Source organism: Oncorhynchus gorbuscha, linkage group LG23, assembly GCF_021184085.1.
Source record: "Oncorhynchus gorbuscha isolate QuinsamMale2020 ecotype Even-year linkage group LG23, OgorEven_v1.0, whole genome shotgun sequence".
Lineage (NCBI taxonomy): Eukaryota > Metazoa > Chordata > Actinopteri > Salmoniformes > Salmonidae > Oncorhynchus > Oncorhynchus gorbuscha.
Window position 1 is genome coordinate 32741426 of NC_060195.1, and position 23206 is coordinate 32764631.

Genomic DNA, 23206 nt, shown 5'->3' on the forward strand with positions numbered 1-23206 from the left:
CCACCCTATTTTCTCCCTTGTTTCCTTCCCCTCCTCTTCTCTCCACCCTCTTTCCCCTCCCTGTTTCCTTCCCCCTCCTCTTTTCTCCACCCTCTTCCCTCCCCTGTTTCCTTCCCCCTCCTCTCCTCTCCACCCCCTCTTTCCTCCCCTGTTTCCTTCCCCCTCCTCTCCTCTCCACCCCCTCTTTCCTCCCCTGTTTCATTCCCCCTCCTCTTCTCTCCCACCCTCTTCCCTCCCCTGTTTCCTTCCCCCTCCTCTCCTCTCCACCCTCTTTCCTCCCCTGTTTCCTTCCCCCTCCTCTCCTCTCCACCCTCTTTCCTCCCCTGTTTCCTTCCCCCTCCTCTCCTCTCCACCCCCTCTTCCTCCCCTGTTTCCTTCCCCCTCCTCTCCTCTCCACCCCCCTCTTTCCTCCCCGTTTCCTTCCCCCTCCTCTTCTCTCCACCCTCTTCCCTCCCCTGTTTCCTTCCCCCTCCTCTCCTCTCCACCCCCTCTTTCCTCCCCTGTTTCCTTCCCCCTCCTCTTCTCTCCACCCTCTTCCCTCCCCTGTTTCCTTCCCCCTCCTCTCCTCTCCATCCCCCTCTTCCCTCCCCTGTTTCCTTTCCCCTCCTCTCCTCTCCACCCCCTCTTTCCTCCCCTGTTTCCTTCCCCCTCCTCTTCTCTCCACCCTCTTCCCTCCCCTGTTTCCTTCCCCCTCCTCTCCTCTCCATTCCCCCTCTTTCCTCCCTCCCTGTTTCCTTCCCCCTCCTCTTCTCTCCACCCTCTTCCCTCCCCTGTTTCCTTCCCCCTCCTCTTCTCTCCACCCTCTTTCCTCCCCTGTTTCCTTCCCCCTCCTCTTCTCTCCACCCTCTTTCCTCCCCTGTTTCCTTCCTCCTCCTCTTCTCTCCACCCTCTTTCCCCCTGTTTCCTTCCCCCTCCTCTTCTCTCCACCCTCTCTCCTCCCCTGTTTCCTCCCCCTCCTCTTCTCTCCACCCTCTTTCCTCCCCTGTTTCCTTCCCCCTCCTCTTCTCTCCACCCTATTTTCTCCCTTGTTTCCTTCCCCCTCCTCTTCTCTCCACCCTCTTTCCCCTCCTGATTCCTTCCCCCTCCTCTTCTCTCCACCCTCTTCCCTCCCCTGTTTCCTTCCCCCTCCTCTCCTCTCCACCCCCTCTTTCCTCCCCTGTTTCCTTCCCCCTCCTCTCCTCTCCACCCCCTCTTTCCTCCCCTGTTTCCTTCCCCCTCCTCTTCTCTCCACCCTCTTCCCTCCCCTGTTTCCTTCCCCCTCCTCTCCTCTCCACCCTCTTTCCTCCCCTGTTTCCTTCCCCCTCCTCTCCTCTCCACCCTCTTTCCTCCCCTGTTTCCTTCCCCCTCCTCTCCTCTCCACCCCCTCTTCCCTCCCCTGTTTCCTTCCCCCTCCTCTCCTCTCCACCCCCTCTTTCCTCCCTGTTTCCTTCCCCCTCCTCTTCTCTCCACCCTCTTCCCTCCCCTGTTTCCTTCCCCCTCCTCTCCTCTCCTCCCACCCCCCTCTTTCCTCCCCTGTTTCCTTCCCCCTCCTCTTCTCTCCACCCTCTTCCCTCCCTGTTTCCTTCCCCCTCCTCTCCTCTCCACCCCCTCTTTCCTCCCCTGTTTCCTTCCCCCTCCTCTTCTCTCCACCCTCTTCCCTCCCCTGTTTCCTTCCCCCTCCTCTCCTCTCCACCCCCTCTTTCCTCCCCTGTTTCCTTCCCCCTCCTCTTCTCTCCACCCTCTTTCCTCCCCTGTTTCCTTCCCCCTTCATCTCCTCTCCACCCCCTCTTCCCTCCCCTGTTTCCTTCCCCCTCCTCTCCTCTCCACCCTCTTCCCTCCCCTGTTTCCTTCCCCCTCCTCTCCTCTCCACCCCCTCTTTCCTCCCCTGTTTCCTTCCCCCTCCTCTTCTCTCCACCCTCTTCCCTCCCCTGTTTCCTTCCCCCTCCTCTCCTCTCCACCCCCTCTTTCCTCCCCTGTTTCCTTCCCCCTCCTCTTCTCTCCACCCTCTTCCCTCCCCTGTTTCCTTCCCCCTCCTCTTCTCTCCACCCCCTCTTTCCTCCCCTGTTTCCTTCCCCCTCCTCTTCTCTCCACCCTCTTTCCTCCCCTGTTTCCTTTCCCCTCCTCTCCTCTCCACCCTCTTTCCTCCCCTGTTTCCTTCCCCCTCCTCTCCTCTCCACCCCCTCTTTCCTCCCCTGTTTCCTTCCCCCTCCTCTCCTCTCCATCCCCCTCTTTCCTCCCCTGTTTCCTTCCCCCTCCTCTCCTCTCCACCCCCTCTTTCCTCCCCTGTTTCCTTCCCCTCCTCTTCTCTCCACCCTCTTCCCTCCCCTGTTTCCTTCCCCCTCCTCTCCTCTCCAGCCCCCTCTTTCCTCCCCTGTTTCCTTCCCCTCCACCCTCTTCCCCCCTGTTTCCTTCCCCCTCCACCCCCTCTTTCCTCCCCTGTTTCCTTCCCCCTCCTCTTCTCTCCACCCTCTTCCCTCCCCTGTTTCCTTCCCCCTCCTCTCCTCTCCACCCCCTCTTCCCTCCCCTGTTTCCTTCCCCCTCCTCTCCTCTCCACCCCCTCTTTCCTCCCCTGTTTCCTTCCCCCTCCTCTTCTCTCCACCCTCTTCCCTCCCCTGTTTCCTTCCCCCTCCTCTCCTCTCCATCCCTCTTCCCTCCCCTGTTTCCTTCCCCCCTCCTCTTCTCTCCACCCTCTTCCTCCCCTGTTTCCTTCCCCCTCCTCTTCTCTCCACCCTCTTCCCTCCCCTGTTTCCTTCCCCCTCCTCTTCTCTCCACCCTCTTTCCTCCCCTGTTTCCTTCCCCCTCCTCTTCTCTCCACCCTCTTTCCCCCCTGTTTCCTTCCCCCTCCTCTCCTCTCCACCCCCCTCTTTCCTCCCCTGTTTCCTTCCCCCTCCTCTTCTCTCCACCCTCTTCCCCCCTGTTTCCTTCCCCCTCCTCTCCTCTCCACCCCCTCTTTCCTCCCCTGTTTCCTTCCCCCTCCTCTTCTCTCCACCCTCTTCCCTCCCCTGTTTCCTTCCCCCTCCTCTCCTCTCCACCCCCCTCTTCCTCCCCTCCACCCCCTCTTTCCACCCTCCCCTCCCCTGTTTCCTTCCCCCTCCTCTCCTCTCCACCCCCTCTTTCCTCCCCTGTTTCTTCCCCCTCCTCTTCTCTCCACCCTCTTTCCTCCCCTGTTTCCTTCCCCTCCTCTCCTCTCCACCCTCTTTCCTCCCCTGTTTCCTTCCCCCTCCTCTTCTCTCCACCCTCTTCCCTCCCCTGTTTCCTTCCCCCTCCTCTCCTCTCCACCCCCTCTTTCCTCCCCTGTTTCCTTCCCCCTCCTCTTCTCTCCACCCTCTTTCCTCCCCTGTTTCCTTCCCCCTCCTCTTCTCCACCCCCTCTTTCCTCCCCTGTTTCCTTCCCCTCCTCTCCTCTCCCACCCCCTCTTTCCTCCCCTGTTTCCTTCCCCCTCCTCTCCTCTCCACCCCCTCTTTCCTCCCCCTGTTTCCTTCCCCCTCCTCTCCTCTCCCACCCCCCTCTTTCCTCCCCTGTTTCCTTCCCCCTCCTCTTCTCTCCACCCCCTCTTTCCTCCCCTGTTTCCTTCCCCCTCCTCTTCTCTCCACCCCCTCTTTCCTCCCCTGTTTCCTTCCCCCTCCTCTCCTCTCCACCCCCTCTTTCCTCCCTGTTTCCTTCCCCCCTCCTCTCCTCTCCCACCCCCTCTTTCCTCCCCTGTTTCCTTCCCCCTCCTCTCCTCTCCACCCCCTCTTTCCTCCCCTTTCCCCCTCCTCTCCTCTCCACCCCCTCTTTCCTCCCCTGTTTCCTTCCCCCTCCTCTCCTCTCCACCCCCTCTTTCCTCCCCTGTTTCCTTCCCCCTCCTCTCCTCTCCACCCCCTCTTTCCTCCCCTGTTTCCTTCCCCCTCCTCTCCTCTCCACCCCCTCTTTCCTCCCCTGTTTCCTTCCCCCTCCTCTCCTCTCCACCCCCTCTTTCCTCCCCTGTTTCCTTCCCCTCCTCTTCTCTCCACCCCCTCTTTCCTCCCCTGTTTCCTTCCCCCTCCTCTCCTCTCCACCCCCTCTTTCCTCCCCTGTTTCCTTCCCCCTCCTCTTCTCTCCACCCTCTTTCCTCCCCTGTTTCCTTCCCCCTCCTCTCTCTCCACCCCCTCTTTCCTCCCCTGTTTCCTTCCCCCTCCTCTTCTCTCCACCCTCTTTCCTCCCCTGTTTCCTTCCCCCTCCTCTCCTCTCCACCCCCCCTCCCTTTTCCTCCCTCCTCTTCTCTCCACCCTCTTCCCTCCCCTGTTTCCTTTCCCTCTCCACCCCCCTCTTCCCCCTGTTTCCTTCCCCCTCCTCTTCTCTCCACCCCCTCTTTCCTCCCCTGTTTCCTTCCCCCTCCTCTTCTCTCCACCCCCTCTTTCCTCCCCTGTTTCCTTCCCCTCCTTTCTCTCCACCCTCTCCCCCCCTGTTTCCTTCCCCCTCTCTCCTCTCCACCCCCTCTTTCCTCCCCTGTTTCCTTCCCCCTCCTCTTCTCTCCACCCTCTTCCCTCCCCTGTTTCCTTCCCCCTCCTCTTCTCTCCACCCTCTTCCCTCCCTGTTTCCTTCCCCCTCCTCTTCTCCACCCTCTCCACCCTCTTTCCTCCCCCCCTGTTTCCTTCCCCCTCCTCTTCTCTCCACCCTCTTTCCTCCCCTGTTTCCTTCCCCCTCCTCTTCTCTCCACCCTCTTTCCCCCCTGTTTCCTTCCCCCTCCTCTCCTCTCCACCCCCTTTCCTCCCCTGTTTCCTTCCCCCTCCTCTTCTCTCCACCCTCTTCCTCCCCTGTTTCCTTCCCCCTCCTCTCCTCTCCACCCCCTCTTTCCTCCCCTGTTTCCTTCCCCCTCCTCTTCTCTCCACCCTCTTTCCTCCCCTGTTTCCTTCCCCCTCCTCTCCTCTCCACCCCCTCTTTCCTCCCCTGTTTCCTTCCCCCTCCTCTTCTCTCCACCCTCTTTCCTCCCCTGTTTCCTTCCCCCTCCTCTCCTCTCCACCCCCTCTTTCCTCCCCTGTTTCCTTCCCCCTCCTCTCCTCTCCACCCTCTTTCCTCCCCTCCTCCCCCTGTTTCCTTCCCCCTCCTCTTCTCTCCACCCTCTTTCCTCCCTGTTTCCTTCCCCCTCCTTCCTCTCCACCCTCTTTCCTCCCCTGTTTCCTTCCCCCTCCTCTCCTCTCCACCCCCTCTTTCCTCCCCTGTTTCCTTCCCCCTCCTCTTCTCTCCACCCCCTCTTTCCTCCCCTGTTTCCTTCCCCCTCCTCTCCTCTCCACCCTCTTTCCTCCCCTGTTTCCTTCCCCCTCCTCTCCTCTCCACCCCCTCTTTCCTCCCTGTTTCCTTCCCCCTCCTCTCCTCTCCACCCCCTCTTTCCTCCCCTGTTTCCTTCCCCCTCCTCTCCTCTCCACCCCCTCTTTCCTCCCCTGTTTCCTTCCCCCTCCTCTCCTCTCCACCCCCTCTTTCCTCCCCTGTTTCCTTCCCCCTCCTCTTCTCTCCACCCTCTTTCCTCCCCTGTTTCCTTCCCCCTCCTCTCCTCTCCACCCCCTCTTTCCTCCCCTGTTTCCTTCCCCCTCCTCTCCTCTCCACCCCCTCTTTCCTCCCCTGTTTCCTTCCCCCTCCTCTTCTCTCCACCCCCTCTTTCCTCCCCTGTTTCCTTCCCCCTCCTCTCCTCTCCACCCCCCCTCTTTCCTCCCCTGTTTCCTTCCCCCTCCTCTTCTCTCCACCCTCTTTCCTCCCCTGTTTCCTTCCCCCTCCTCTTCTCTCCACCCTCTTTCCTCCCCTGTTTCCTTCCCCCTCCTCTTCTCTCCACCCTCTTTCCTCCCCTGTTTCCTTCCCCCTCCTCTCCTCTCCACCCCCTCTTTCCTCCCCTGTTTCCTTCCCCCTCCTCTCCTCTCCACCCTCTTTCCTCCCCTGTTTCCTTCCCCCTCCTCTCCTCTCCACCCCCTCTTTCCTCCCCTGTTTCCTTCCCCCTCCTCTCCTCTCCACCCCCCTCTTTCCTCCCCTGTTTCCTTCCCCCTCCTCTCCTCTCCACCCCCTCTTTCCTCCCTGTTTCCTTCCCCCTCCTCTCCTCTCCACCCCCTCTTTCCCTCCCCTGTTTCCTTCCCCCTCCTCTCCTCTCCACCCCCTCTTTCCTCCCCTGTTTCTTCCCCCTCTCCTCCCACCCCCTCTTTCCTCCCCTGTTTCCTTCCCCCTCCTCTCCTCTCCACCCTCTTTCCTCCCCTGTTTCCTTCCCCCCCTCCTCTCTCTCCACCCCCTCTTTCCTCCCTCCCCTGTTTCCTTCCCCCTCCTCTCCTCTCCACCCCCTCTTTCCTCCCCTGTTTCCTTCCCCCTCCTCTCCTCTCCACCCCCCTCTTTCCTCCCCTGTTTCCTTCCCCCTCCTCTCCACCCCCTCTTTCCTCCCCTGTTTCCTTCCCCCCCTCTCTTCTCCACCCCCTCTTTCCTCCCCTGTTTCCTTCCCCCTCCTCTTCTCTCCACCCTCTTTCCTCCCCTGTTTCCTTCCCCCTCCTCTCCTCTCCACCCCCTCTTCCCTCCCCTGTTTCCTTCCCCCTCCTCTTCTCTCCACCCTCTTTCCTCCCCTGTTTCCTTCCCCCTCCTCTCCTCTCCACCCCTTCCCTCCCCTGTTTCCTTCCCCCTCTCCTCTCCACCCTCTTTCCTCCCTGTTTCCTTCCCCCTCCTCTCCTCTCCACCCTCTTTCCCCCTGTTTCCTTCCCCCTCCTCTCCTCTCCACCCTCTTTCCTCCCCTGTTTCCTTCCCCCTCCTCTCCTCTCCACCCCCTCTTTCCTCCCCTGTTTCCTTCCCCCTCCTCTCCTCTCCACCCTCTTTCCTCCCCTGTTTCCTTCCCCCTCCTCTCCTCTCCACCCTCTTTCCTCCCCTGTTTCCTTCCCCCTCCTCTCCTCTCCACCCCCTCTTTCCTCCCCCTTCCCCCTTTCCTCTCCACCCCCTCTTTCCCCCCCTCCTCTCCTCTCCACCCTCTTTCCAACCCTGTTCCTTCCCCCTCCTCTCCTCTCCACCCTCTTTCCTCCCCTGTTTCCTTCCCCTCCTCTCCTCTCCACCCTCTTTCCTCCCCTGTTTCCTTCCCCCTCCTCTCCTCTCCACCCTCTTTCCTCCCCTGTTTCCTTCCCCCTCCTCTTCTCCATCCCCTCTTTCCTCCCTGTTTCCTTCCCCCTCCTCTCCTCTCCACCCCCTCTTTCCTCCCCTGTTTCCTTCCCCCTCCTCTCCTCTCCACCCCCTCTTTCCTCCCCTGTTTCCTTCCCCCTCCTCTCCTCTCCACCCCCTCTTTCCTCCCCTGTTTCCTTCCCCCTCCTCTCCTCTCCACCCCCCTCTTTCCTCCCCTGTTTCCTTCCCCCTCCTCTCCTCTCTCCACCCCCTCTTTCCTCCCCTGTTTCCTTCCCCCTCCTCTTCCTCCACCCTCTTTCCTCCCCTGTTTCCTTCCCCCTCCTCTTCTCTCCACCCTCTTTCCTCCCCTGTTTCCTCCCCTCCCACCCCCTTTTCCAACCCTGTTTCCTTCCCCCTCTCTCCTCTCCACCCTCTTTCCTCCCCTGTTTCCTACCCCCTCCTCTCCTCTCCACCCCCCTCTTTCCAACCCTGTTTCCTTCCCCCTCCTCTCCTCTCCACCCTCTTCCTCCCCTGTTTCCTTCCCCCTCCTCTTCTCTCCACCCTCTTTCCTCCCCTGTTTCCTTCCCCCTCCTCTTCTCTCCACCCTCTTTCCTCCCCTGTTTCCTTCCCCCTCCTCTCCTCTCCCACCCCCTCTTTCCAACCCTGTTTCCTTCCCCCTCCTCTCCTCTCCACCCTCTTTCCTCCCCTGTTTCCTTCCCCCTCCTCTCCTCTCCACCCCCTCTTTCCAACCCTGTTTCCTTCCCCCTCCTCTCCTCTCCACCCTCTTTCCTCCCCTGTTTCCTTCCCCCTCCTCTTCTCTCCACCCTCTTTCCTCCCCTGTTTCCTTCCCCTCCTCTTCTCTCCACCCTCTTTCCTCCCCTGTTTCCTTCCCCCCTCTCCTCTCCTCTCCACCCCCTCTTTCCAACCCTTTTCCTTCCCCTCCTTTCTCTCCACCCTCTTTCCTCCCCTGTTTCCTTCCCCCCCTCTCCTCTCCACCCTCTTTCCTCCCCTGTTTCCTTCCCCCTCCTCTCCTCTCCACCCCCTCTTTCCTCCCCTGTTTCCTTCCCCCTCCTCTCCTCTCCACCCTCTTTCCTCCCCTGTTTCCTTCCCCCTCCTCTCCTCTCCACCCCCTCTTTCCTCCCCTGTTTCCTTCCCCCTCCTCTTCTCTCCACCCTCTTTCCTCCCCTGTTTCCTTCCCCCTCCTCTCCTCTCCACCCTCTTTCCTCCCCTGTTTCCTTCCCCCTCCTCTCCTCTCCACCCCCTCTTTCCTCCCCTGTTTCCTTCCCCCTCCTCTCCTCTCCACCCCCTCTTTCCTCCCCTGTTTCCTTCCCCCTCCTCTCCTCTCCACCCCCTCTTTCCTCCCCTGTTTCCTTCCCCCTCCTCTCCTCTCCACCCTCTTTCCTCCCCTGTTTCCTTCCCCCTCCTCTCCTCTCCACCCCCTCTTTCCTCCCCTGTTTCCTTCCCCCTCCTCTCCTCTCCACCCTCTTTCCTCCCCTGTTTCCTACCCCCTCCTCTCCTCTCCACCCCCTCTTTCCAACCCTGTTTCCTTCCCCCTCCTCTCCTCTCCACCCTCTTTCCTCCCCTGTTTCCTTCCCCCTCCTCTTCTCTCCACCCTCTTTCCTCCCCTGTTTCCCCCCCTCTCTTCTCTCCCCCTCTTTCCTCCCCTGTTTCCTTCCCCCTCCTCTCCTCTCCACCCCCTCCAACCCCCTTCCTTCTCCTCTCCTCTCCACCCTCTTTCCTCCCCTGTTTCTTTCCCTCCCTGTTTCTCCCCCTCCTCCCTCTCCACCCCTCTTTCCTCCCCTGTTTCCTTCCCCCTCCTCTCCTCTCCACCCTCTTTCCTCCCTGTTTCCTTCCCCCTCCTCCTCTCTCCTCCACCCTCTTCCCCTGTTTCCCCCCTCCTCTCCTCCCTCCCCTGTTTCCTTCCCCCTCCTCTCCTCTCCACCCCCTCTTTCCTCCCCTGTTTCCTTCCCCCTCCTCTTCTCTCCACCCTCTTTCCTCCCCTGTTTCCTTCCCCCTCCTCTCCTCTCCACCCTCTTTCCTCCCCTGTTTCCTTCCCCCTCCTCTCCTCTCCACCCCCTCTTTCCTCCCTGTTTCCTTCCCCCTCCTCTCCTCTCCACCCCCCTCTTTCCTCCCCTGTTTCCTTCCCCTCCTCTCCTCTCCACCCCCCCTCTTCCTTCCTCCCCTGTTTCCTTTTCCTCCCCTGTTTCCTCCCCCTCTCCTCTCCACCCCCTCTTTCCTCCCCTGTTTCCTTCCCCCTCCTCTCTCTCTCCACCCTCTTTCCTCCCCTGTTTCCTTCCCCCTCCTCTCCTCTCCACCCTCTTTCCTCCCCTGTTTCCTTCCCCCTCCTCTCCTCTCCACCCCCTCTTTCCTCCCTGTTTCCTTCCCCCTCCTCTCCTCTCCACCCTCTTTCCTCCCCTGTTTCCTTCCCCCTCCTCTCCTCTCCACCCCCTCTTTCCTCCCCTGTTTCCTTCCCCCTCCTCTCTCTCCACCCTCTTTCCTCCCCTGTTTCCTTCCCCCTCCTCTCCTCTCCACCCCCTCTTTCCTCCCCTGTTTCCTTCCCCCTCCTCTCCTCTCCACCCTCTTTCCTCCCCTGTTTCCTTCCCCCTCCTCTCCTCTCCACCCCCCTCTTTCCTCCCCTGTTTCCTTCCCCCTCCTCTCCTCTCCACCCTCTTTCCTCCCCTGTTTCCTTCCCCCTCCTCTCCTCTCCACCCTCTTTCCTCCCCTGTTTCCTTCCCCCTCCTCTCCTCTCCACCCCCTCTTTCCTCCCCTGTTTCCTTCCCCCTCCTCTCCTCTCCACCCCCTCTTTCCTCCCCTGTTTCCTTCCCCCTCCTCTCTCCCACCCCCTCTTTCCTCCCCTGTTTCCTTCCCCCTCCTCTCCTCTCCACCCCCTCCCCTCTTTCCTCCCCTGTTTCCTTCCCCCTCCTCTCCTCTCCACCCCCTCTTTCCTCCCCTGTTTCCTTCCCCCTCCTCTCCTCTCCACCCCCTCTTTCCTCCCCTGTTTCCTTCCCCCTCCTCTCCTCTCCACCCCCTCTTTCCTCCCTGTTTCCTTCCTCCTCTCCTCTCCACCCCCTCTTTCCTCCCCCCCTCTTTCCTCCCCTGTTTCCTTCCCCCTCCTCTCCTCTCCACCCCCTCTTTCCTCCCCTGTTTCCTTCCCCCTCCTCTCCTCTCCACCCCCTCTTTCCTCCCCTGTTTCCTTCCCCCTCCTCTCCTCTCCACCCTCTTTTCCTCCCCTGTTTCCTTCCCCCTCCTCTCCTCCACCCTCTTTCCTCCCTGTTTCCTTCCCCCTCCTCTCCTCTCCACCCTCTTTCCCCCTGTTTCCTTCCCCCTCCTCTCCTCTCCCACCCTCTTTCCTCCCCTGTTTCCTTCCCCCTCCTCTCTCCTCTCCACCCCCTCTTCCTCCCTGTTTCCTTCCCCCTCCTCTCCTCTCCACCCCCTCTTTCCTCCCCTGTTTCCTTCCCCCTCCTCTCCTCTCCACCCCCTTTCCCCTGTTTCCTTCCCCCTCCTCTCCTCTCCACCCTCTTTCCTCCCCTGTTTCCTTCCCCCTCCTCTCTCTCCACCCCCCTCTTTCCTCCCCTGTTTCCTTCCCCCTCCTCTCCTCTCCACCCCCTCTTTCCTCCCCTGTTTCCTTCCCCCTCCTCTCCTCTCCACCCCCTCTTTCCTCCCCTGTTTCCTTCCCCCTCCTCTCCTCTCCACCCTCTTTCCTCCCTGTTTCCTTCCCCCTCCTCTCCTCTCCACCCCCCTCTTTCCTCCCCTGTTTCCTTCCCCCCTCCTCTTCCTCTCCACCCCCTCTTTCCTCCCCTGTTTCCTTCCCCCTCCTCTCCTCTCCACCCTCTTTCCCCCCTGTTTCCTTCCCCCTCCTCTCCTCTCCACCCTCTTTCCTCCCTGTTTCCTTCCCCCTCCTCTCCTCTCCACCCTCTTTCCTCCCCTGTTTCCTTCCCCTCCTCTCCTCTCCACCCCCTCTTTCCTCCCCTGTTTCCTTCCCCCTCCTCTCCTCTCCACCCTCTTTCCTCCCCTGTTTCCTTCCCCCTCCTCTCCTCTCCACCCTCTTTCCTCCCCTGTTTCCTTCCCCCTCCTCTCCTCTCCACCCCCTCTTTCCTCCCCTGTTTCCTTCCCCCTCCTCTCCTCTCCACCCTCTTTCCTCCCCTGTTTCCTGTTTCCTTCCCCCTCTTTCCAACCCTGTTTCCTTCCCCTCCTCCACCCACCCTCTTTCCTCCCCTGTTTCCTTCCCCCTCCTCTCCTCTCCACCCTCTTTCCTCCCCTGTTTCCTTCCCCCTCCTCTCCTCTCCACCCTCTTTCCTCCCCTGTTTCCTTCCCCCTCCTCTCCTCTCCACCCCCTCTTTCCTCCCTGTTTCCTTCCCCCTCCTCTCCTCTCCACCCCCTCTTTCCTCCCCTGTTTCCTTCCCCCTCCTCTCCTCTCCACCCCCTCTTTCCTCCCCTGTTTCCTTCCCCCTCCTCCCTCTCCACCCTCTTTCCTCCCCCCTTCCCCCTCTCTCCTCTCCACCCCCTCTTTCCTCCCCTGTTTCCTTCCCCCTCCTCTCCTCTCCACCCCCTCTTTCCTCCCCTGTTTCCTTCCCCTCCTTTCACCCCCTCTTTCCTCCCCTGTTTCCTTCCCCCTCCTCTCCTCTCCACCCCCTCTTTCCTCCCCTGTTTCCTTCCCCCTCCTCTCCTCTCCACCCTCTTTCCTCCCCTGTTTCCTTCCCCCTCCTCTCCTCTCCACCCCCTCTTTCCTCCCCTGTTTCCTTCCCCCTCCTCTCTCTCCACCCCCTCTTTCCTCCCCTGTTTCCTTCCCCCTCCTCTCCTCTCCACCACCCTCTTTCCTCCCCTGTTTCCTTCCCCCTCCTCTCCTCTCCACCCTCTTTCCTCCCCTGTTTCCTTCCCCCTCCTCTCCTCTCCACCCCCTCTTTCCTCCCCTGTTTCCTTCCCCCTCCTCTCCTCTCCACCCCCTCTTTCCTCCCCTGTTTCCTTCCCCCTCCTCTTCTCTCCACCCTCTTTCCTCCCCTGTTTCCTTCCCCCTCCTCTCCTCTCCACCCTCTTTCCTCCCCTGTTTCCTTCCCCCTCCTCTCCTCTCCACCCCCTCTTTCCTCCCCTGTTTCCTTCCCCCTCCTCTCCTCTCCACCCCCCTCTTTCCTCCCTGTTTCCTTCCCCCTCCTCTCCTCTCCACCCCCTCTTTCCTCCCCTGTTTCCTTCCCCCTCCTCTCCTCTCCACCCTCTTTCCTCCCCTGTTTCCTTCCCCTCCTCTCCTCTCCACCCTCTTTCCTCCCCTGTTTCCTTCCCCCTCCTCTCCTCTCCACCCCCTCTTTCCTACCCTGTTTCCTTCCCCCTCCTCTCCTCTCCACCCCCTCTTTCCTCCCCTGTTTCCTTCCCCCTCCTCTCCTCTCCACCCTCTTTCCAACCCTGTTTCCTTCCCCCTCCTCTCCTCTCCACCCTCTTTCCAACCCTGTTTCCTTCCCCCTCCTCTCCTCTCCACCCTCTTTCCAACCCTGTTTCCTTCCCCCTCCTCTCCTCTCCACCCTCTTTCCTCCCCTGTTTCCTTCCCCCTCCTCTCCTCTCCACCCTCTTTCCTCCCCTGTTTCCTTCCCCCTCCTCTCCTCTCCACCCTCTTTCCAACCCTGTTTCCTTCCCCCTCCTCTCCTCTCCACCCTCTTTCCTCCCCTGTTTCCTTCCCCCTCCTCTCCTCTCCACCCTCTTTCCTCCCCTGTTTCCTTCCCCCTCCTCTCCTCTCCACCCTCTTTCCTCCCCTGTTTCCTTCCCCCTCCTCTCCTCTCCACCCTCTTTCCAACCCTGTTTCCTTCCCCCTCTCTCCTCTCCACCCTCTTTCCTCCCCTGTTTCCTTCCCCCTCCTCTCCTCTCCACCCTCTTTCCTCCCCTGTTTCCTTCCCCCTCCTCTCCTCTCCACCCTCTTTCCTCCCCTGTTTCCTTCCCCCTCCTCTCCTCTCCACCCTCTTTCCTCCCCTGTTTCCTTCCCCCTCCTCTCCTCTCCACCCCCTCTTTCCTCCCCTGTTTCCTTCCCCCTCCTCTCCTCTCCACCCCCTCTTTCCTCCCCTGTTTCCTTCCCCCTCCTCTCCTCTCCACCCTCTTTCCTCCCCTGTTTCCTTCCCCCTCCTCTCCTCTCCACCCTCTTTCCTCCCCTGTTTCCTTCCCCCTCCTCTCCTCTCCACCCTCTTTCCAACCCTGTTTCCTTCCCCCTCCTCTCCTCTCCACCCTCTTTCCTCCCCTGTTTCCTTCCCCCTCCTCTCCTCTCCACCCTCTTTCCTCCCCTGTTTCCTTCCCCCTCCTCTCCTCTCCACCCTCTTTCCTCCCCTGTTTCCTTCCCCCTCCTCTCCTCTCCACCCTCTTTCCTCCCCTGTTTCCTTCCCCCTCCTCTCCTCTCCACCCTCTTTCCTCCCCTGTTTCCTTCCCCCTCCTCTCCTCTCCACCCTCTTTCCTCCCCTGTTTCCTTCCCCCTCCTCTCCTCTCCACCCCCTCTTTCCTCCCTGTTTCCTTCCCCCTCCTCTCCTCTCCACCCCCCTTTCCTCCCCTGTTTCCTTCCCCCTCCTCTCCTCTCCACCCTCTTTCCTCCCCTGTTTCCTTCCCCCTCCTCTCCTCTCCACCCTCTTTCCTCCCCTGTTTCCTTACCCTCCTCTCCTCTCCACCCTCTTTCCAACCCTGTTTCTTCCCCTCCTCTCCTCTCCACCCTCTTTCCTCCCCTGTTTCCTTCCCCCTCCTCTCCTCTCCACCCTCTTTCCTCCCCTGTTTCCTTCCCCCTCCTCTCCTCTCCACCCTCTTCCCTCCCCTGTTTCCTTCCCCCTCCTCTCCTCTCCACCCCCCTCTTTCCAACCCTGTTTCCTTCCACCACCACTTTTCTTTTCTGTCCCCATTTTAAATGCAGTATTCCTTTATAATCTATCTAAGATGTTCCCACTCCCCAAGCGCACCGTTGCTCTAAAACCTTTCCGACAAAGCGGAGAGTGAAATTGCATTGAGTTTTCTGTAGAGAATTAAAGGGTTTTAAGAAATGAGAATTATTGATCTTAAGTAGATTTATTCTGCTGTGTTTTGGAATGTAGGGATGTGTCCCTTTCAGTGTGTGTGTGTGTGTGTGTGTGTGTGTGTGTGTGTGTGTGTGTGTGTGTGTGTGTGTGTGTGTGTGTGTGTGTGTGTGTGTGTGTGTGTGTGTGTGTGTGTGTGTGTGTGTGTGTGTGTGTGTGTGTGTGTGTGTGTGTGTGTGTGTGTGTGTGTGCTCGCTCTAAGTATATGTGTGTGTAGTGCAGAATCAAATCATCTACAGAACAGAGAGATGATGAAAGCTGGATATGTCTTCTGTGTTGTGAGAAAGCTCAGTGTAATGGGGTCTCTGAGGGCCCCAAACATAAATGGGGGACTGTCAACATGTTTGGAGGGGGTAATGAAACCATTTCCTCAGACTTCTCCGTCTCTTCCAGCATGCATAATGCAGCCTAATCGGAGCTGAAGTCTTTATTTTGAATGTTCCTTCAGCTAATGATGGAACCTCTCAGTGTGAAATTTAACTGGAATTAAAGTTTTAACGCAGCGGAGGCCTGAGGGGGGAAGCAACCCCCCCCCATTCCTCCTAGGGTAGCAACCGTTCCCTGAGAAAAATGAGAAAAGCGAGTTACAGTCCTACTTTCCTTAGTAACCTCAGCAGGAAATCTTATCAAGAACTACAGCTCCTGCACAGATCAGATTTTTTGCATGTTTGCTTAGCGTCGGTTGTATTTGTCAGTTCAGCGGGGTTTCGTAATTACTTCCGTCAGCGAGGAGGGAGTCTGGTGTTATCAGGGAATGACTGGCTGCGGTTGTGGGGTTTAATAGGCACTGAAAGACAGTCACTGCTCACCACGGGGGAAAGTAAGCTTGTAGTCTAGCAGATTTCACATTTTAAAAAAATGGTAATCTCTTCATATACTAAGAGGATCGCGCCTCTGACTTTTCCTAAATAAATGACATGGAGGGAGGAAATATATGTCACTCTCCTACTGTATTAATGCATGAAGATTCAAGTTTTTACCTAGTGTAGATGAGTAGTGAATGGAGATTAGATAGAGGCTGGTTGACGGTGACGGTGGGACTCAGAGGTTTCTCAGAGACCCTATGGGCCTCATGGTCAAAAGTAGAGCACTATGTAGGGAATAGGGTGCCATTTCAGGGGCCGTCGTGGAGTCATTCATTTCATTGTGTTGGTTTTTAAACGTGATGTAGAAATCTGGATAATGTGTGTGTACTCAGGCAGTTTAAGGTCTCCATGATTTACTTGAGCAGAGTTGCAGGTAAAGAGCCAGGAGGAGCCAGCCTCTCTAGCTAATTGGGTGATCTTTGTGAGGAGGCCAGCTGACCGATACTCTGTGTACTCCTGGCCTTCTATTCTTCCATAGGCTCTCACAGCCCTGAGACAGTAGTACAGAAAGACAGGAAGTCCTACGGGGTCCTGCCAGTGGCTTCTTGCTGTCTTTATGCGTGTGTGTGCCAACATGTGCATGTCTGTAGAGATTGTTCTTGTCTATGTATTGAAATTAGTGTATACATGTGTGTATGCGTCATTTATAATGAGCCCATTCATGTTGTGGTTGTACTATGCTTCCATCTTTCTGTGGGCCACTGTCTGTCTTGTCTGTCTCCAGGTCTTCATGGAGGATGTCAAGTCTCGGGGGCCCTTCATCTACTCGGTGCTGGAGTCTGCCCAGGCGTTCCTGACACAGCACCCCTTCCAGGAGCCCGAGGAGACGCTGCCCGACGGAAAAGGTCTGGCCAACCATGGCCACACCGTGGCCACACCCCACTTCACCACACAATCCACCCCCCCCCCCTCCAAACCCACCCCATCCCACTACACACCCCACTTGACCACGCACACCCACCCCACCACACGCACCCCACCCCACCACACACCTAAATCAGATGTGAGTAGTGAGAGCAGAGATAAATAGGGAGTTCATTAAGTTGGTCTCCAGCAGGTGTGTATCCACCATTAGGTCTGATTAGCAGCTACCTGTCCTGCTGTATCAGAGTGGATCAGAGGATGTATGTTTGGGGAGAGAAGTTGGGTCGGGACCAATTAATCCAGCTCACACCATCTGGTCAAATCAATAATGCAGCATTCTAGGCTTTCTGCCTCCCTCCTTCCTCCCTCCCTCCCCCATCCACCCAGCATCCTTTTGCTCTCCACCGCTTGTGGCAGGCATGGGGAAAAGACAGGTGGTGAACTCTCTCTCTGCCCCCAACAAAATGTTTCTCACGGTTTCCCCCTCCTCCTTTTTTCCCCAATTCTGGTGTTGGCAAGCATCAGCACTAACACTCCCTCTCTGACCCTCCAACAGTCCCTCTCTGACCCTCCAACACTCCCGCTCTGACCCTCCAACACTCCCAACACTCCCTCTCAGACCCTCGAACACTCCCTCTCAGACCTTCCAACACTCCCAACACTCCCTCTCTGACCCTCCAACACTCCCTCTCTGACCCTCCAACAGTCCCTCTCTGACCCTCCAACACTCCCGCTCTGACCCTCCAACACTCCCTATCTGACCCTCCAACACTCCCTCTCAGACCCTCGAACACTCCCTCTCAGACCCTCCAACACTCCCTCTCAGACCTTCCAAATCTCCCAACACTCCCTCTCAGACCCTCCAACACTCCCTCTCAGACCCTCCAACACTCCCAACACTCCCCCTCAGACCCTCCAACACTCCCAACACTCCCTCTCAGACCCTCCAACACTCCCTCTCAGACCTTCCAAATCTCCCAACACTCCCTCTCAGACCCTCCAACACCCTCTCAGACCCTCCAACACTCCCAACACTCCCTCTCAGACCCTACAACACTCCCTATCTGACCCTCCAACACTCCCAACACTCCCTCTCAGACCCTCCAACACTCCCAACACTCCCTCACAGACCCTACAACACTCCCTATCTGACCCTCCAACACTCCCAACACTCCCTCTCAGACCCTCCAACACTCCCTATCTGACCCTCCAACACTCCCTCTCAGACCCTCCAACACTCCCTATCTGACCCTCCAACACTCCCAACACTCCCTCTCAGACCCTCCAACACTCCCAACACTCCCTCACAGACCCTACAACACTCCCTATCTGACCCTCCAACACTCCCAACACTCCCTCTCAGACCCCCAACACTCCCTCTCAGACCCTCCAACACTCCCTATCTGACCCCCCAACACTCGCTCTCAGACCTTCCAACACTCCCAACACTCCCTCTCAGACCCTCCAAGACTCCCTATCTGACCCTCCAACACTCCCAACACTCCCTCTCAGACCCTCCAACACTCCCAACACTCCCTCTCAGACCCTCCAAGACTCCCAACACTCTCTCTCTGACCCTCCAACACTCCCAACACTCCCTCTCAGACCCTCCAACACTCCCAACACTCCCTCTCAGACCCTCCAAGACTCCCAACACTCTCTCTCTGACCCTCCAACACTCCCAACACTCCCTCTCAGACCCTCCAACACTCCCAACACTCCCTCTCAGGCCCTCCAACACTTCCAACACTCCCTCTCAGACCCTCCAACACTCCCTATCTGACCCTCCAACACTCCCAACACTCCCTCTCATACCTTCCAACACTCCCAACACTCCCTCTCAGACCCTCCAACACTCCCTATCTGACCCTCCAACACTCCCAACACTCTCTCTCTGACCCTCCAATACTCCCTGGCTCTCACCCTTATTTCTCACTCTTTCTCCATGTTTCTTTCTACTGATGTTTGCACACATTGAGTCTACCACTATCTCTGCCTGGCTGCCCGTTCCCTCACCCCTTGCCCCTCTTCATCATCTCATCCCCCTCCAGAAGTGTCTCCGAGGAAACGGATCCTGAACGTGAGTCGCTCGGTTTGGAAGCAGGCCAATGTAACCAGTGACCTGTGGGAGAAGCTGACTGCCCGCTGCGTGGACCGACACAGGTCAGATATACGACACAGGCCCACTCTATTGGGCTACAACCTACTCATGATTCTGATTGGCTAGATATGTTTTTACCCTGCCTATGCTCAAATATCGTTGGGTCTGTATTTTGTCAGCATTGTGCACCACCTGGCAGTTTAAGGAAAAAGCTATGACTGAAATAAGGTTAAGTTGGAGACTTGGGGTTAATGCTCAGTTATTAGGGTGATTTGTTGGGTTGAAGTTAACGGGTTAGTGGTTAAAACTGAAAATGATGTTGTAGAAAAGAACTGTTGTAGTTAAATAGTAGTGTGTGTGACTCAGGCACATGGAGCGGACCCTGGAGCGACTGCTGCAGACGCAAGCAGCCATGGAGGAGCTGGCGATGGCCCTGGAGCAAGCTGAGGGCGTTCGGGATGCATGGGAGCCTGTAGGGGACCTCTTCATCGACTCCCTGCAGGACCACATTGACGCCACCAAGGTACAGTTGAAGTTGGAAGTTTACATACACTTAGGTTAGAGTCATTAAAACAAATTTTTCAACCACTCCACAAATGTCTTGTTAATTAACTAAATATATTTTGGGGAAGTAGGTTAAGTGCACGACACAAGTCATTTTTCCAACAACTGTTTACAGACAAATTATTTCACTTATAATTCACTATATCACAATTGCAGTGGGTCAGAGGTTTATATACACTAAGTTGACTGTGCCTTTAAACAGCTTGGAAAATTCCAGAAAATTATGTCATGGCTTTAGAAGCTTCTGATAGGCTAATTGACATCTGTCATACCGCTCAGGAAGGTGACGCGTTCTGTCTCCTAGAGATGAACATACTTTGGTGCGAAAAGTGCAAATCAATCCCAGAACAACAGCAAAGGACCTTGTGAAGATGCTGGAGGAAACAGGTACAAAAGTATCTATATCCACAGTAAAACGAGTCCTATATCGACATAACCTGAAAGGCCGCTCAGCAAGGAAGAAGCCACTGCTCCAAAACCACCATAAAAAAGCCAGACTACGGTTTGCAACTGCACAAGGGTGACAAAGATCGTACTTTTTTGAGAAATGTCCTCTTGTCTGATGAAACAAAAATAGAACTGTTTGGGCTTAATGACCATTGTTATGTTTTGGAGAAAAAGGGGGATGCTTGCAAGCCATAGAACACCACCCCAACCGTGAAGCACGGAGGTGGCAGCATCATGTTGTGGGGGTGCTTCACTGCAGGAGGGACTGGTGCACTTCACAAAATAGATGGCATCATTAGGGAGGAAAATTATGTTGATGTGTTGAAGTAACATCTCAAGACATCAGTCAGGAAGTTAAAGCTTGGACGCAAATGGGTCTTCCAAATGGACAATGACCCAAACATACTTCCAAGGTTGTGGCAAAATGGACAGGACAACAAAGTCAAGGTATTGGAGTAGTCATCACAAAGCCCTAACCTCAATCCTATAGAAAATGTGTGGGCAGAAGTGAAAAAGCATGCGCAAGCAAGGAGGCCTACAAACCTGACTCAGTTACACCAGCTCTGTCAGGAGGAATGGGCCAAAATTCACCCAATTTATTCGGCTACCCGAAACATTTGACCCAAGTTAAGCAATTTAAAGGCAATGCTGCCAAATACTAACTGAGTGTATGCAAACCTCTGACCCACTGGGAATGTGATGAAAGAAATACAAGCTGAAATAAATCATTCTCTCTACTATTATTCTGACATTTCACATCCTCAAAATAAAGTGGTGATCCTAAATGACCTAAGACAGGGAATATTTACTAGGAATAGATGTCAGTTATTGTGAAAAACTGAGTTTAAATGTATTTGGCTAAGGTGTATGTAAACTTCTGACTTCCACTGTACGTACAGTACCTGCGTGGGTGTGTCCGAAATATTAAGCAAACTGAGTGTGCTTCAAATAGTAAGCTGTGTGTGTTCATGTGAGCGTGTGTGTGTCGTGCCTGTCTTCGTGTTTGTGTGTGTCACGCGTGTGTTTGTGTCTACCCTCTGCCTCGCCACCAGGACCAGACAAAATCTGTGGATGTCATTTCCCCCAGAAATGATTTAGTGGGAAAAAAATAAACAGCGATGGAATGGACACAGATGAAGTAGTGCCTGAAAACACGACTAGATCCAACTGTATTGATTAGATATGGAGACAACGCTCCAAAGTTATTGATCCCTCTAGCTACACTCACTAATTTATCAGCTGTAAAGAGGCTCCTCCACTGTGCTGTCTAGATGGCTGTAATTTCACTGTCATTATGGAGGATCTGTATCTCCATCCATCTGCTCTCTTAGCCCTGTTTCTGTTATCTTTGGAGCTCTGTTAGTATTGACTGAATGTGGGTTGAGTGTTTCTGTTATCTTTGGAGCTCTGTTAGTATTGACTGAATGTGGGTTGAGTGTTTCTGTTATCATTGGAGCTCTGTTAGTATTGACTGAATGTGGGTTGAGTGTTTCTGTTATCATTGGAGCTCTGTTAGTATTGACTGAATGTGGGTTGAGTGTTTCTGTTATCTTTGGAGCTCTGTTAGTATTGACTGAATGTGGGTTGAGTGTTTCTGTTATCATTTGAGCTCTGTTAGTATTGACTGAATGTGGGTTGAGTGTTTCTGTTATCATTGGAGCTCTGTTAGTATTGACTGAATGTGGGTTGAGTGTTTCTGTTATCATTGGAGCTCTGTTAGTATTGACTGAATGTGGGTTGAGTGTTTCTGTGCGATTTGAGTTATTTTATTATTATAGTGTCCTGCATCGTCAGGGTGACCTGCCCACTTGGACTTAAAAGACACTCAAATCAAATGTTATTTGTCACATGCCCCGAATACAACAGGTCACCTTACACTGAAATGCTTACTTACAAGCCCTTTAAGACGTTTTAAGAAAAAAGTGTGAAGTAAAAAATATATAAGTATAAAATAAATAAAAGTAGCAAATAATTAAACAGCAGCAGTAAAATAACAATAGCAAGGTTATATACAGGGGGTACCGGTACAGAGTCAATGTGCGGGGGCACCGGTTAGTCAAGGTAATTGAGGTAATATGTACATGAAGGTAGAGTTAAAGTGACCATGCATAGATAATAAACAGAGAGTAGCAGCTGCATAAAATAGGGGTCTGAGTAGCTCTTTTATTAGATGTTCATATGGCTTGGGGGTAGAAGCTGTCCTGGTAATCCATCAGGCCCTGCGGCCTTGTGAATGTTGACCTGTTTAAAGGTCTTATTCGCATTGGCTATGGAGAGTGAGATCACACAGTCGTCCGGAACAGCTGATGCTCTCATGCATGCTTCAGTGTTATTTGCCTGAAAGCCGAGCATAAAAGTAATTTAGCTCATCTGGTAGGCTCGTGTGACTGGACAGCTTGCGGCTGTGCTTCCCTTTGTAGTCTGCAATAGTTTGCCAGCCTGGCCACATCCGACGAGTGTCAGAGTTGCAAAATAAAGTCTCATATACATACATGCATACAGTACATCCATCTATCCATGAATACAAACATAACAACAACAACAACAACAAAAATAGTTTTGGGGCAATAGGCACTGACCTGTGCAAAAAGTACACAAACTGTCCCTTGAAGAATGTGGTGGGGTTCTTTGAACAAAGAATCACCTAGCAGGAACAGCACCATCTACTGGTCAGACCCTGGTCTACCAGGATGCAGGATGGGACATAAATCCAACAACTTAAATGACTAATTTCTCTGAGAATACATCACAGAGGATGAAGAAACAAGACTCCGAGACACAGCTCCATACTACTCATCAGACATAGAGAACTGATACATACACTCAATGCTGGGGTGGGATTGGCGTGGGATGTGGGGGGGGGGGGTCCCGGGTTGGCTTTTGACCACTTCTTTGGATTCCTCATGTCTTACTCATTGTTAGAAAAAAGTTTGGTCCAAATTGGATGTTAGGTACTGTCACGAGGTTAGGTACTGGTACTGTCATGAATTGATTACTCAGCCTGAAACCCAGAATTTGTAGGAAACTAGTTGGAATGAATCAGACGGAGGCCCAGCTACAAAGTCATGAATGTTTATTTAGAGAGTTCTACCATGCATATACAAAGACATTCCTTTTATAATATTCTCTTAACCTACACACATACATACAACCTTGGGATTTTCTCATGAAGTCTCACCACAGTTTATTACCACTCAGCTGACAGTTCCAGTCTCCCCCAGATACGAGAGCTCTGGAGGGGCTGTCCCTGTCCTATCTTATCTCCCCAGTTACAGCCGGGTCGGTTCAAACATAGGTTAATGCCTCTCTTCGTTCTCTTCCGACACACATACATTCCTTTCTTCCTAGGTCTATGCTACATAACCCCTTCCTAATGAACAAACATTATTTATCATTATATAAAGACAGGGTAGAATTATGTTAGTTATAGTTCTACTTTAAACGTATACATCATTTAGTCATAAAAATCTCATAACAGGTACTATAATTATTGAATATTATATGAATCCTATAAATTAGAATGGCCAATTTGGGTGCAATCAATTCGCTTAATTTCTCAGAGATCAAATTATATTTCAAGAAAATAATGCTTCCGGAATGCTCATCTTATCTGTTTCTAAAAAAACAGAAACGATTTCAGAACAATCTGAGATGTTAGGTGTTATGACTTGCTGAAATACGACAGATGACCCCAGAGACATGTTGATATGACAGAAGGGAGTTCAAGTCCCCTCAGTTGATTGGCCGATGTTGAATTCCCAGCCAGTTATTTGTTTACTTGTTAATACACAGCGTTTTTTCACTGTCTTGACCGTGGCAGGCAGGGCTAAATTAACATGGCTCTTCATGAGAGAGAGAGAGATACAATAGAGGAAGAGAGAGAAAGAGAGATAGGTACAGTAGAGGAAGAGAGAGAGAGGGACAGTAGAGAGAGAGAGAGAGGTACAGTAGAGGAATAGAATGAGAGAGAGAGAGGTACAGTAGAGAGAGAGATAGAGAGAGAGGTACAGTAGAGGAAGAGAGAGAGAGAGAGAGGTACAGTAGAGGAAGAGAGAGAGAGAGAGAGAGAGAGAGAGAGGTAGAGGAAGAGAGAGAGAGAGGTACAGTAGAGGAAGAGAGAGAGAGAGAGGTACAGTAGAGGAAGAGAGGTACAGTAGAGGAAGAGAGAGAGGTACAGCAGAGGAAGAGAGAGAGAGAGAGGTACAGTAGAGAGAGAGAGGGGTAGAGGTAGAGAGAGAGAGAGAGAGAGAGGTACAGTAGAGGAAGAGAGAGAGAGAGAGAGAGAG

At 54.9% G+C, this 23206-nt stretch overlaps 1 protein-coding gene across 3 annotated transcripts in view; it reads left to right on the plus strand.

The window, feature by feature from the left end:
• Window positions 1-23206, plus strand: part of LOC124011302 (dystrophin-related protein 2-like) — a 281037-nt gene that overhangs the window by 208708 nt on the left and 49123 nt on the right. For all 3 annotated transcript variants that reach the window (XM_046324529.1, XM_046324530.1, XM_046324528.1), the window contains 3 exons: window positions 15669-15789; window positions 17860-17971; window positions 18276-18432. In XM_046324529.1, coding sequence (XP_046180485.1) covers window positions 15669-15789; window positions 17860-17971; window positions 18276-18432 — 390 coding nt within the window. The remainder of the gene's footprint in view (window positions 1-15668; window positions 15790-17859; window positions 17972-18275; window positions 18433-23206) is intronic.